General features: G+C 43.3%; 2 protein-coding genes across 3 annotated transcripts in view; both read left to right on the forward strand.

The window, feature by feature from the left end:
• Positions 1–14,446, forward strand: part of LOC126565465 (translocon-associated protein subunit gamma) — a 485,163-nt gene that overhangs the window by 27,761 nt on the left and 442,956 nt on the right. The gene's annotated exons all lie outside the window — the stretch shown is intronic.
• LOC126564039 (discoidin domain-containing receptor tyrosine kinase B) overlaps positions 14,300–14,446 on the forward strand; it is a 126,687-nt gene continuing 126,540 nt past the window's right edge. For both annotated transcript variants that reach the window (XM_050220944.1, XM_050220943.1), the window contains exon 1: positions 14,300–14,429. In XM_050220944.1, the coding sequence (XP_050076901.1) occupies positions 14,312–14,429 (118 nt within the window). In that variant the 5' untranslated portion in view covers positions 14,300–14,311. The remainder of the gene's footprint in view (positions 14,430–14,446) is intronic.

A 14,446-nucleotide genomic window follows, 5' to 3' on the forward strand; every position in this document is an offset into this window, starting at 1 on the left:
ACCAAGGAGGCAGAACTTCACTACCACCTCGAGATCCTCGTTGTCAACTTCGTACTCTGCTTCCGAGTCGGGCTCTATCACGGTCAGAGCCTCCGGCAAGCAGGTATTTTTTGTTCGTCGCATTGATCTTCAATCCAATCCTATCGACCTCGCAATTCAGTCGGGTGTACGTCAACACCTCAGATATCCGTCCGATGGAGTCAATCTCATCCTCGGTCATCACGTAAAAATTGTGCCCGGTATGTCCAAGCCCGTACTTCCCATGACATCAGAGGAGAGTCCGTGTCCTTGTTTCAGACCCCGGTGATAGTCGAAAAATCTCAACAGCATGTGCATTGCACCGTCCACAGTGGTCTTCAACAGCAGTACCCTCTTGGTATGTCTGAAGGATCTGACATATAGCAAAGATTTGGTCGGTGGTCGATTTGCCTTCAACAAATCCAACTTGGTAGCTTTCAGCGAAATCTGTACCAACGGACGAAAGCCTGCAGAAGAGCATTCGGGACAGGGTATAAGAGAGCAAAAATTACGCAAAAATGTAATAACCAATTTTAAAAATTAAATTTCATTTTTCATTTGAAACAGATTGTTCTTAACATCAGGTGATGATTTGCGGCCAACTTTATGTCGTTTTCTTTCCTTTAAGAATGTCAGCTTCGCAGGAAAAATGAAAGATTCTTTACTTTTTCATGCAACTGCGATGATACTTAAGATCGTCACCTGCCGTATGATGATTTTATCTTTCTGCACTGCACAATTATCACAAAAAATCTACCAAAATAAACTTCTGTTAAAAACAATTCATTCGTTTAACAAGTGAAATAAGAAACTCCTAAAGGAACGAAGCAACTTTGCGCAAGAAAAAGTGCAATCATGCTTCCATTCCTCGTACCAATCATCATCTTTCCACCATGAATGAATGCGGAAATCACACATTGAAATGAAAAGAAGTCGGTAGATTATGTGTTCCAAAAGTTTGCCGCTGAGAATTTTCACCTTGAACCCTCTTCCTCCTTCCTTACGCTACTCGGTTTTTTTTCTTTACCACACCTGAATGCATCGAGCAACGGGAAGGTGCATCTTCATTCGGTGAAAATAAAAGTGCAAAAACACAAGTACCACTGTCAGTGTCTGTGTCTGTGTGTGTGTCCAAATCTTTTCCCATGTTCAACGACGTTGTCTTTATGTTTGGTGATTTCTATGCCACCGTTCCTGCCGTTCGAGGCCACAAGCGATTTGAGTGAGAGGAGTAGGAAAACTCCCGTTTTCCGTTATCCTTGGTGAAAAAGCTAAAATGGGGTAAACTTTAGCTTTCTTCGAGATGCTTTTATCCCCCTCGTTTTTGTTTCGTTTTGCTTTCATTTCCCTTTCCCGGAAGGGAAACTTTTCCATTTCGAGGTACGAAGGCTGAGGTGCTGGAATGAAATTGAAAAGAATGAAGCCGAAAACCTCGTACGAGGTAAAAGAAAACTTTGGCCAGAAAGAGAGGAGTTTCGTTTGGTTGGTTTCCTCTCCACAACGCGCAAATGCCGGTTTATAATTTAGATACCCAAAAGCGATCGAATAGTTTTGTGGTTTCTGCTCGCTTCTATTTCTGCTCTGCCCAAATGTGACCTCGGAAATGTGCATTTCGGAAGCTGGTTTTTGCATACGTGAGTGTGAAAACATACAATTTTCCCTACACTTGTCCGCCATCCAAGAAAGAATTCGGGGCGACCACAGCTCGCTCGGGGAAATGCGCCCGTACGCGGTGGCAAGATTTGTCGTTGAGAAAACTGCATTTCCATTATCGAGTTCCGGTTTCGGAAAAAAAAATCGAAAAGTGAAAAAAAGAAAAGTGTTGGCAAGGATGAGAATGAGACAGTTGTTCACACATGGTAGTGAACTGCTTTCAAACTGCTATGCACCTTGCACCGCTCGTTCCATGTTTGAGTCGTCTCCCGAAGTCCAACTCCCGAAGTTAGGAAAAGTTGATTTTTTCTCTCTTTGGAAGTTGAAGTATGTTTTCTCAAGCTTCTTTTCTTTCATCCCTTTTCCCTTCAATGTGCAGTAGTGCTAATGCTTTTCTGGTCAGACTTCTGTGCATTTCAATTTCGCTGTCGTAAGGGTAAGGATACTGTTTTGCGTTGAGCTATCGAAAGCCAAACACCAAGACTTCGATATCCCTGACGGTCCATTATGCAAAATGTAGTTTGCAAAGTGTGAAAGAAAGTGGTAGAAAAAAGCAATTTATCAAAATGTGATAAACTGGACTTGGGTATTTCATGTGTGGAAGCTTTTTAGAGTGTAAGGCGCTTATGACTTCAAGGACTGACCTCGGATTGAAGTTTTCATGGATGATTAGAAAAAAGTGTTTAAATATTACCCTACGTTCAAGTATTCAAGCATTAGACGAAATCAATTAATAGAAAATAAACGAAAAAAAATCTCTTGTAAGCCCCTAGGAATGCTCCACGTTATAAAGTACTAAAATTGCCTCACTTCTTAACGACCTTTCTCCCTTTCCCAAACGATTCCTTCTAATGATGTCTCTGTCAAAATGCGGAACCAATGTTGGTTATGATGATGACGATGATTATGTGTGCCGTTTTTGCGAACTCGATACCAGCATCCGTTAAAGTGCATGAAAGGAGGACAAATGCTGATTTAAACGGTTGCTCGTAGGGAAAACCCCATACCACAGCGCACCGTTCATCGTATGCACCAAGACCAAGTCAAGGACTTCTTGGTCGCTTCCTATCCGTTTTTGGGTGTGTGTGTGCTCTGACAGCTAAGAACGTTGAACTGGAGTCAAGAAATAGGGGAAAAAACAGCTCCATAAAATATCGCTGCATGCTCAAAAATGTACATGAGGTTCTTCTATTCCTCGTGCAGCTCATACACCCTCCCCAACGCTCGATCCGACCACCTTCTTCATGGCCATTTTGCTAAAAGGCGCCTGCCGAAAATTACATCAAAGTAACCTCGAGCGGTTGTAGCGCCACATACTCGTAATAGAATCGAGCGATCGAGGGAAAAAAAAGATATGAAAGACATATTAGAATTTGTGAGTGAAGATGGTTTTGAACGCTGCTTGGGTGTACAGTAAAAAGCTTGCAATAAAGCTTTATTGCTTCTGGGTGAGTTTTTCGCCCGGTCCCATTCACTGATTGGCCTGAGAGTGTTTGAGGTAATAGCATATTAAAAAAGTCATTCACACACACACACACACTTATGAACACACATACATACTTAGGGGAGGAGAAAAACCTAGTTAAGCGTGAGCAAAATTTGTAAACCGACAGCAACGCCGCCACCGGTTGGTTGACAACCGGACTGGGAAATCATGTAACCGTTGGAGCAGAACATGCTGCAAAGCTTGGCATGACGAACTGACGACACACAACTCGAACAACGAGCGGTGGAAAATTGAACCGAGACTACACTGCTACTAATTAAATAACCTCCTTTGATTCATTTAAAATGATATGATGGATGTTTCTCGTAATTAATTAGAGTTTTTATTGACCACATCCATCAGCCGAGTGCCAGCCGGTGTCAGTCATGTCCTATTCTAACACACACACACACACATGCTTGCTCACTTGAAATGATGCAGATCGGTTCCATTGCAGTCGAAGGTTTTATTTTTTGTGTGTTACGTTTTGCCTACCCTATGACCACTTTCCTGAGGATGGAGCCATAGCACACATAGATCCCCTTACGGGAATATGGTTGGATGGTTTGTTCTCTCTCTCTTTATCTCTATGTGGGAAAGTGTTACGAGGTTGTAATGAAGGCTAGTCAGCTCGGGCGGCCAGCACATCATGAATGACTGGTCTCTATTGCGTGAATGGAATGCAAAGTGTGCAGGTCAATTTGTTTCGCCATTGAGAGGGAAATAATGTTTAAAGGGGAAAAAAAACGGCCCAAGTAAGGAATACACGCCGGGAAGTTTCGCTAGTGGATGAGTAAAAAAGAGCTTTTTGAAGTAGAATAAATTAATCGGAATTACCCTTTCATGATATTGGTAGAAACTATTTCAGTATTTCTGAGTTCATATAAATGTTTCGTTGAATGGCTGTTGTGCAAATGGTTTAACAGCTTTATAAAAGACTCTGGGATGGAACTAAATTAAAAAGGTTTACAATGCAACGTCCAAAAATTGTGTAAGCCTTTCTTTCCAATTATATGTAAATCGTAAGCATGCTAGTTTATCTAATCAAAAAACTCTCGTTAGTAAAGTCGTTATAATTGGAAAGTTGAAGATCTCTTCACAAAACTGATTTTGATCATAAAGATTGTGTTTGGAAGTTGAACGCAATAGACTTTTTTTCTTCTCATATAAATCCTGATTACAATTTTGAAACTTAATGAGTTTTCATATAAAATATTGAAGCTAATAATTTAATAAAACAAAGTATCAAAAAACCAATCGATAGACTCTACGCTAGACTTTGCCTCCTTACTTCTAGTTAATTTTAGTAAAACCATTTACGTTCGTAACAATTTTTTGTTTCAATAAACATTTAGGTGACATTACAACAAAATAGGCCTTTTACAAATCATACAAAAGAAGGTATAAACTGGTCGCATTATAGAATAAAACGTACCAGTCACGCATTGATTTAAGGTCACTTCGAGAACAGCTTTCGCCCAATCCAGCTAGGCTACACTTAATCGTGCGAAATGAGCTTCTCATTACGGAATCGGCTCAGGTACGTTTTTTCCCTCCTCGGTACAGCTAGTAGAGACCCGTCCCGAGAGAGAGGTCCGAGGTCCCCAGTACAAGGTAATACATAAAAATTCTATTACCTTGGATCGAACGGCTTTTGGATAAACTTTTTAACCACCCTGCCCCAACCACCATCGTCCCATCCCAAACCAAGATCACCGGTCTCAATCACACGAAACACCGGGATCCTCTTTCCAGAGCCCATTAATCATTCCGAACCACGCCGGAACATGGTTCCGCTTCCTGTTTCCGCGCCCACTTTTCTTTGCCGGGTGATGTAGATCGTGGGCTCTCATGGAAGGCTATCGGTGTTTCGCGGTCGTGAAGCTCGTTGTCGTCTTTACAGGCCCCGTATCGAGCTCTTCCGATCTGCCACCTTGAGCCGATCGGAGGTGCATCGGCTCGATGTCATCAATCTGGTCACGGCACATTTCGCGCACGTTTTCGTGGAAGATTGTTGCGTCCCTTCCCCATCGATGGGGATGTGCCGTGCCGGCGCGGATGTGACCCAAAGCTTCCCGAAATGAACGAGCCATGGTCCCGTTGTTGTCCGGTAGTCTTAAAGATTCGCTACGTCGCTCCATTGTTAGGAACGCAACCGGTGGAATGCGATTGATTTCATTAAATATTCTACCAGCAGCACCGTTCGCGGCAGCACACCGTGCACGCGTGGTCAATCGTTGTTTTTCGGTGCCCGTAAAAGGATCGTACTGGAATGTGTGTTTGTGTGTGCGTGAGTGAAAAGTGTAGGCGTATATTAGGGCCGAAATTAGAGGATGTACCGGGTTGCGCTAGGCTGGGTAGGATAAAGATCTACGGTTGTACCGAAAGGGGTGGAGCCGATTTGCATCTTATCATGGTGAACTTTGCTACAAAAGAGCAGTTTATGCTAATTGCAAAGAACGGTTCGGTGAGTAGTCTATTGATCTTTCGTGACTGTTAGTTGTTTGCTATGACAGTAACCAATGATTGATTCTTGATGAGTAATATACCAAAACAAACACAAGATTAGAGTGTGAATTTCACAAGCCACTTTTCAAGTGTTACAAAAGATTGACTTGCGGTTCATTTACATCATCACCTGACTAAACTCGAACTACTGGCAATCATTCGCTCCCCATAAATGCTTCAGCAAAGCTTCAGCAAACATCTCTCACCCATTTGATGAACGATTCCCGTCGACAGATAAACTTTCTCGCTCGGTGGCGCAGAATTGCGGAACTCAATTGAACCGTACCCGTGCCGTGCAACTTGGTCAAAACTGTCACAAATCTTTCACGAGCTCATCCTTCGTCACACAACACTTTCCCAGCAAGTACGGCTGGAACTCGCGTCACCAAACACACCACTTCGCTTAGACGAAAATCCTGAGCGTAGCGAGCGTAGATATCCCGGCGGATTGGCGGCACCAAAGTCAAATATTTTCTCAGAGTTATGTTTATTTACATTCCAACGAGTACGGCGGGCCGAAAATAATGCGCGAACGCACGCGTTTCCATTCACGGCCAAGTTTCGATTTCGCGACGATGGCTAGAGGAAGATTTTGCTTCCATGGCAAGCGCACTCTACGCCGTCAGTTTATCATTTCCCACCGGAATAGCACCGGTCGCAGTTTCGTTCGTCTCCTCAGGGAGAAGGCATCAGCGTGCGGAATCGTTGTATTTTCGGAATCTCGTCAGAGGATTCCGGGGGGATACGAAATATGAGCCAAAATCGATAGTAGCTTGTTTGCACGGCGAAAGAAAGCGAATGCTCCCGGTCCGGAGGGACCCGAAACGGAACGATACGCACCGACCATCTTGGGCATGGCGTCCTATCTCTGACACAGATGTTTTCTGAGCGATGCGCTGGAATTACAATAAGCCAGCAACGTCCAGACGGGACCACGATTGAGTGACGTGGGAAAGCCGTCTTTCACTTGCTCAAGATCGCCCTCCCCCCCTCCCAAAAAAAAAAATCCACCCCGCCAAAAGATTCATCATCATCTTTTTACGGATGCCTTTCCGGGTGTGCACCGAAGCGTGTCGGAAGTAACGCGTTCTGCTTTCGCTCGTCTGCTTTGTCGCTAATCGGATGAGTTAATATCGTTGGGTCTTCGCGCGTGGTTTTCTGGTTTCGGGAGGGATGCGTCATGAATTCTTAAGACCGTTCTAGACCGTTGGGTGGTTTGAGATTGAGAGACAGATTTGTTTGACGTAGGAAATAGACATAAAAGCCTGGATGCGTGTGCGTAGTTATTAACCGTGAATATTTGACGGTGAGAATGATAGCACTCAATGATGCGGGTGCTGTTCCAGTGGCAGAAAGATCCTTCATATCGTTGAATGTGTATTTACGTGTACGATGTGATGGGATCCGATTCCGATTCCGGGCGCTACGGTACGAAGATTTTGACGTTCCTGTACAACACGCCTGTCAGTAAATGCCGGATTGAGGGTGTCAGATTTCGTTCGTGTAATAATAAGCGGATTGGAGTTGGTTATTGTGCAATTATCTATTTGTTGTTATTGGGGAATAATGCTGGCCTAACATGTGATTCTAATCGAATGTATTTTTATCGCATAGAAAAAACAATGGAAGGTTTTTAAGTACTTGTTGGAGAGATATCAGAGGTAGAGAAATAAGGAGGTTCTACACTTAACAAAGGAAATGATAGAAAATTGTTTGATCATGAACAGGAGTTGGAGAATCTTCAATGACTAATAAAATCAAGTTCCAATGAAATTCTTGAAAAACTTAATCTTATGCCTAAAACTGGAAGATGTTCTGTAAAACCTAGATATCACATTTTCAGCTCAACAACTAATTGTATATTGAATTTATATAACTTGGATAACTTTTAAAATGCACAAACTAAAACACCAACACGGTTACGGTAAAGACCCTGTCATCGATGCAGTACGCCGATAGTGCCGGGCTGGGAACCTGGAATTTATTAGCGCTATGGTAATGTTGTGGAATAGTTTTCTTGACATTAGCTTTCCAGCTACAGCACGCTGCTAGACTGGAAATAGTTTGACCTACACTTCATATCCGCTCTACTTCACAGCGAAACACTTCAGAATATAATTTGCCTGTTCTCGAGGACACCGCCCTGTTGAGAAAAACGGGCTAGAAACCAAGGTACTCGGGATTTTCTCTGTGTTTTTTGTTGGTTGTTGTTTCTTATTCACTCTCGCCTGACCGCACCTACCATGACAAGGATAATGTATACTACTGTATGCGCTGGATGATGGAACCGTTGTAGCCCGGGACACATACAACCGGTGCATAACAAGAAAACCGGTCAAAGAAACCGTCATTAGCACGCACGGTGACTGCACCTTCCCGCCGGTACACGGTGGGGGGAGATCCTGGATCTGGTTGGTGGTGGAGATGGTGCTTTATGTCGGTGTGGCATGCACAAATGTTTCCTTTCGTGTGTGCAGCCGTGATGGAAAATCATCGTCCTGACGGAAGCGCACCATTCCCCTCCATTCATCCATCTTCAAACGGCTGCAGACCCTTAAATGAAGCGGAACCACTAGCGCCCTGGAAGGCTTTAGAAGGTGCCCCCTGAGAGAGAGAGAGAACGTTGGGAACTTGAACACCTTATACTGTTCGGTTGTATACATGGTGTCGTTCAAAGGTAGAGTCACACCTTCGGATGAGGGTGAAGTAAGGTTGCATGCTTTTTTAATTAATCAATAGCTCGCACCGTTCTTCCACCCACGAGACCCTCTTATCCATCTATATTTGCTCCTACGAGGGTAGAGGTATGGTATATGCGCTAAGAAGCACTACATGATAATGTGCACCCGGGTTCGTTAATTACGTGCATGCGGTTAACGAGAGAAAGACGACGCAAGAAAAAAACACGTAATAATAGGCGGGAAACGTCGCAAGACTCGTTACATGACACTAACACCCTGTAATGGAGTGTGTGTGTGTGTGCCGAAGGATATACAGAAAGTAAAGTGACGTTTGATTTTGTACCTACACTGTATTCCGATCTTATATGCACGCTACGAAAGGAGTGGTTCCATCGCGTCAACATCCAACAACACGCAGGGCGCCAATCGTGTGCTGATGAGGGCCTGCTGCACGTGAGGTTTTATCCTGCTTGTTTTTAAGGGGGACAGAAGCACTAATCCTAAACGATTCTGCTGTGGTGGAGTGGTGGATGAAGCAAAAAAAAAAAAACACATTATCCTTATTACAACTGTGCTGGTACTGCGAGCGCATTATTTTTCCACCTGATCGAGCGTAGTCGTTTCGGTTGAATTTCGAATTGGCAGGAACTAATCAATCGGAAGATTAGTTTGGGTGGAGCGATGCTTAAGCTGTTACCGGTAATTTCCTTAAACGCTGTCAATAATGATAAGTGATAATCATGTAGTACCAGGTACGTGATGGGATGATTATCATTATTGTATTGACCAGGAGCAGGAGAGAAGCCATTTTTATTCTAGATTATCTTTTAACATTTTATCCAAATTTATTTTTCTTCAGAAAAACGAACTCCAAGTTACAACGTGCATCTCCGAGTCGTTGCAATAGGGAACTCAGATCGATTTTGATGTGTATGTTTCAGTTTTATTACCACATATTCCCACGTTTATTTATCTTCGTGGGTTGTATGGTTTGCTTAAGCTGGTTTGAAAAACGTTTAAAAGCACACGCTTCCGAAATATTGTTGCACAATCACCAATAGGGTGTGGCAACAGGGAAAGAGGGCAGTTTTTCTTTTTAGACGATCATCGCTTGCTGGTGGATCTGTCAAAAACGTTTTATTTTATGGAGACGTGTTTGTGCAGCAATGAATATTTCAAAAGGTATTTGCCTGTCTTTGCTGGAAACTCTGACCATGCACTGTTTGGGTCGTGACTGCATAAGTGAAGAAGATACTCGAGATATAGCAGAGTTAAACATCACCGTCTTACGATCTATAAGACATTATTCTCATATAATTTTTTTATGATCGTTCTGGCTATGATGGCGGTACGATTGATTTATGTTTTGTTAGAAACGCAATGGAGAATTTTTCCGTGAAATGTATTGCGTTAAACTTTGATTTTGATTTCCATCAATTATCACGTTATTGTGAACTGCTGTTTGTTTAATAACATCTAAAAAAAAATTAATTCCATAAGGCAAAACGGAGCTGTTCCCTGGCTGAGAACACAGCGTGTTTAGGCGGTAACGGTCTTCAAACGCCTGGAACGAGGTTCAAATCTCATCCGGACCGTCTCCCCGTAGTGAGGACTGACGATCCAACTACGTGGTATCGGCCAGTCTAGTAAGCGATTTCGGTGGCAGGCGTGACCTTACGGTCGTTAAGGCAAGAAGAAGTTGAAGCCGGCGCGACCTAGAAGGTGGTTTTGCCTAGAGAAGATAAGACACAAACTTCTTTAGTCCTTGCTATTTAATTGAATAAAGTTGTAAGTTCTGAGTTAAAATGCTTTTAATTCGTTGAATTCCCTGCGCTTCATCGCTCTTCAAACTTTATCAATTATATTCACAATTCCTGGAAGCTCCATTGTAATTTATTTTTTCGGTGGGCTTCTACATATTCTTTGATCCCAAGCTTTTGTCCTAGCAGCCTTGAAACTGTTAATTCTACGTAAAGTGCCAATACGTCCGTACGTGTCCATAATGCGTAAGTGGTTGCAATCGATGAATCTATGAATGAAATACGCCAATCACCATAATCTTTGCCAAGAAGCAGAACAATGGCCTAACGCTTTAAGATTGACTTTGCGTTCATTTTGCACGACTTCAACGTTGGCACCAAAATCTTTTATCTTTACCGATTCAAAAAAGAATCATCCATAATTAATATCCATTTCTTCGAACGTACGCAATGCTCATACCGATTTAACATCGCGGAAATTTCATCCGGTATCTTAAGCACGCGATTGTGTTTATCTGACCATGATAAAGACCCCGTGGGATGTCCACATGGGTAACAGGTCAGCTATTTAATTGAACAGCCTCTCAATTGTTGTAACAACACGACGTTACACCATTTCAGTCTCGTTTCGGGCAGGGTAATGTGTAATGGCATAACACAATCGAATTACGGTCACATGTAGGGAGAGACCCGTTTCGTTCTCGTATGCCAGCATGCAACATGTGTGTTGGCCAAAGCATCTTCGCATAAGCTGCAGTTGGGAATGTTATTTATTAATTGCATCCCACACCCAGCCCAGGTTGGCCAGTGTCTTCGGGCGCACATCTTGCGCCCCAGTGAATGGTCGTGACAGCGGACAACATTATATACACAACACCTCCGCAATACCTGTGTGCTGATCACCACCAAAGTGTCGTGGTCTATGATCTATCTACACGTTCGCGGGTTTCGCTTCACCCGGCAAGATCGAACCCGTCCAACCGGCATCGGCACAATATCCGTCACGTACACGGTGTTACGGTAATTTATTAGGCTTCCACGCGATTACGGCGGCCATGATGTTCCGCGGAAAACACGGTTCGACTCAGCTCAGGCAGGTCGAATGGTATGAAGGTGGTTTCGCGATTTTATGCCGTGCCGTGCTGTTTGTCGTTTTCGGAGTTTTTGGAGCTGGTAGAGGAATGGCTGGCAGGAAATTATGACCCGATCGAGCAAACCGACAGGATTGCACCTTTTGGCAGCGTGTGTGTGTGTGTGCGCGCGTTGTACCAGGGTGGTTTTTTGTGGCTGGTTTTGTTCGTTGGCTTCTTTAGTGCACCTTTTTAGCGTCGCCATGCTATAATGCGTGAGAGCACGATCGATGCGCGGTCATTGGGTTGTCGGTTGGCGGCAGACGATTGGTAACGAGCTGCTGCGGGTAATGGATTTTAATGGGATCAATTTATGCACGAGCGAAAGTCATGAGTTTAATTTCTTCCAGCTTTTCGTAGTTTGTGCTGGTCGTGGTGCTTTGTCATGATGGGGGAAATGAGTCATGTCGGTGGGCTCTTGAATGCGATGGACATTTAAACGGTATGAAGAATGGAAGTTTTATTATAATGCTACTTGGGTCTTTAGTGACAGAAAGTTTTAACAAACTTTTGTAATATTAATAGCAGCAGATTTTTATTTTATTTTCCAATACAAAGCCTTTCGCAAAGAGAGCTTTGATTTCAATCCATTCGATTGCACTGAACAACAGATTTGTGAGTTGACTGAAAACTTGCAGCACTAACTTATCCCTTCCATATCTGACATCTTCAAAGTGATACTCTTAATGTCCGTGCGTATATCTTGACAATGTTTGCTCAATCGTGGATACCACTAGCACATACCACCATTGTGCCATTGCGGCAATCATACCGTTTTGCGATCATACCGCGTGCGTCCGTCGGCAAGAACTTTGATGAACCTCGGCACGGTCGCTGCAAAAGGATCTGTGTAAGACTCGATGTGCACACATCTGTCAGAGCCGTGTGCAATCGTCGAATCGTTGGTTGCGCCCAGAACGTGATTACCCGTCGAAAGTGGCTAAACGAGCGGTAATAATCCGGTCCACTTTCATTCAGCGCGAACAAGAAACATCATCCGATCCGAGACTCGAAACATTACTTTTTTCGTATGTTAACACCAGCAGGGCAGAGCGGTGTGCTAGCATCTGCATACGAGCCGCAGTATCTGCAAATGTTCGGTATGGAAGGCGGTGGTGGTCGTAAATTGGAGTCACGATCCGGTGCTCATCCGTCAACCGAGAAGTGACAGTTCCAGGCATCGCGCTACCGACTGTTTTCAATTAAAGCGAAGCTTGAAACGTTTTGTTCCGCTGCCAGCTGCGGCCACCAGTTATGCCGGGATCTTGTTCCTGCACTACCCAATTCCGCTGCCTGTTTGATGTGCGTTACCCTTGACCTTAGGGGCGTGCATGATGTCAGAGACCGAGAAAGAAGCGAAAGAGTTCGCTTGTGTAATTATAGTGGATTGTGGTGAAAATCGTGGTGATTGATTTGGGCAAACCTACACTTTGGTTGGAGCTACATATTTAGTTCTTAATGTTATACGATTTTGGTAAGCTAATATTAACGCGTATTGAATGCAATATCTCCCTGCTTGAACATTTCACTGATATGAGATTTTTTTTTCCATCCACCAAGATGAAATCTTCCCGCGGTTTTTGTTCTTCTGCAAATCGCTACCACGTGCAGAGCTGATCGTAAAGATGCTTTTAATTAAAATTTATGATATCATTTACTCGTCGTAATTAAAACACACCCAAGGCGTGCAGTTTGCGGATGCAAACTAACTCGGTAAACTGCAAAAGCTACTCGTTTATGTTTGGATCACATTTCAGTTACTGCGTTTCTTTGCTTTTGTGCTTGCTACTTTGGTTCGTTTTGTTCTTCTGGTTTATGGTTTTAAAGCGTTAAGATTTTAATTATTTAAGTAAATAGATATTACTGAGTTTGTTGGTAGTTTTGATGTGCTCAGCGGGTCCTCTTCTTGGCTTAACGATCTACTACTTGCTTGACTTGCCGATACCTCGTAGTAGAATAGTCAGTCCTCACTATAGGGGAAAGGACCGGATGGGATTTGAATTTCGTTCCTGCGTTGTGAAGACCGGCGTCGCTTTCGTGTTACTACCAGGTCGCACCTCAGCTCGTTCGAAACTGATGCTCAGCGGGTGTAGGGTTTAAATTTCCTATAAATTAGTTAATTTCAAAGTAAAACATAGTAAAGAGATAATTTAAAGTGTTGAAATACTTGCTATAATTTCTCTTTGGGGCAGAGTCCTTTTAAACAAAAATGTATTTAGACTGAAAATGATCTATGAATACCCAGCTGATTCGATTATTTTTGGTTGGTGGACAGAATCAACGAGAAAATCTGGCCTTTCTTCTAGTCCCAAACTCCAATTAATATCAAAATAAATCTTAGTTGGTTTAGTTTGGCTGTGCTTTGGGAGATAAAGAATCAACTTAACTATATCTGGAAGCCTTAAAAGGGTTAAGGCACTCTTTATAAAATTTTATTCAATTGCCATTCATTGTTCTACCTTCGTTTGCAAATTATAAAAATGCAAAATGTATAGAATTAGGCATTGGTATTCAAACAAATTATCATCAACCGATCTGGATGCACCCGATCACTACATGCTCTGATTTATGTACACATTGCTCATACCTTCTTTTTCCATCCGTTTCTCGCTTTCCAGAAATGACTAGTTCCGGTTAGGTCCAGCCAGAGACAAACATGTCAAACGACACCACCATCTAGGGCGCGGAAGGACCTGTCTGCACACGTAATTGATCGCTCCAGACAACATCATATACACGTCTACCAGTGTCCTGATTTTTCGGAGTGTCCTCGGGAAAGTGCGTGTGTTTTGTGTGTTTATTTGTGAAAAAGTAGAGTGCGAGTAGGATATACAGTGTTTGGATATGGCAGTGTAAGTGCGCGTGTATGTTTGTGATTCGCTCAACTATCGGTATCCGAGTGAATCAAATTGCGCAATAAGTAAAAGGAAGAAATAGAAGCTTTTTTTTTTTTTGTTGCGTACTAACCGACTCCCCAGACAGCCTGGCCTGTGCTTGGTACAGATTTTTACTGCAACAACAAAACCCCGCGTACGACGACGTGCGGCCGCTTTTTTCCGACTTTTGAATGCGAACATGGCAGCGGTACGGTCGCCGGAAGTGCTGGTAACTGCCGGCACATGGTGGATACGGTTCGCGCTGGTGCTGGTGCTGATTCTGCAAAAGTTCCACGGCGTCCAAACGCTCGATCTAGGTGAGTACGATTGATTT

The sequence above is a fragment of the Anopheles maculipalpis genome, chromosome 3RL (genome assembly GCF_943734695.1).
Source record: "Anopheles maculipalpis chromosome 3RL, idAnoMacuDA_375_x, whole genome shotgun sequence".
NCBI classification, from domain to species: domain Eukaryota; kingdom Metazoa; phylum Arthropoda; class Insecta; order Diptera; family Culicidae; genus Anopheles; species Anopheles maculipalpis.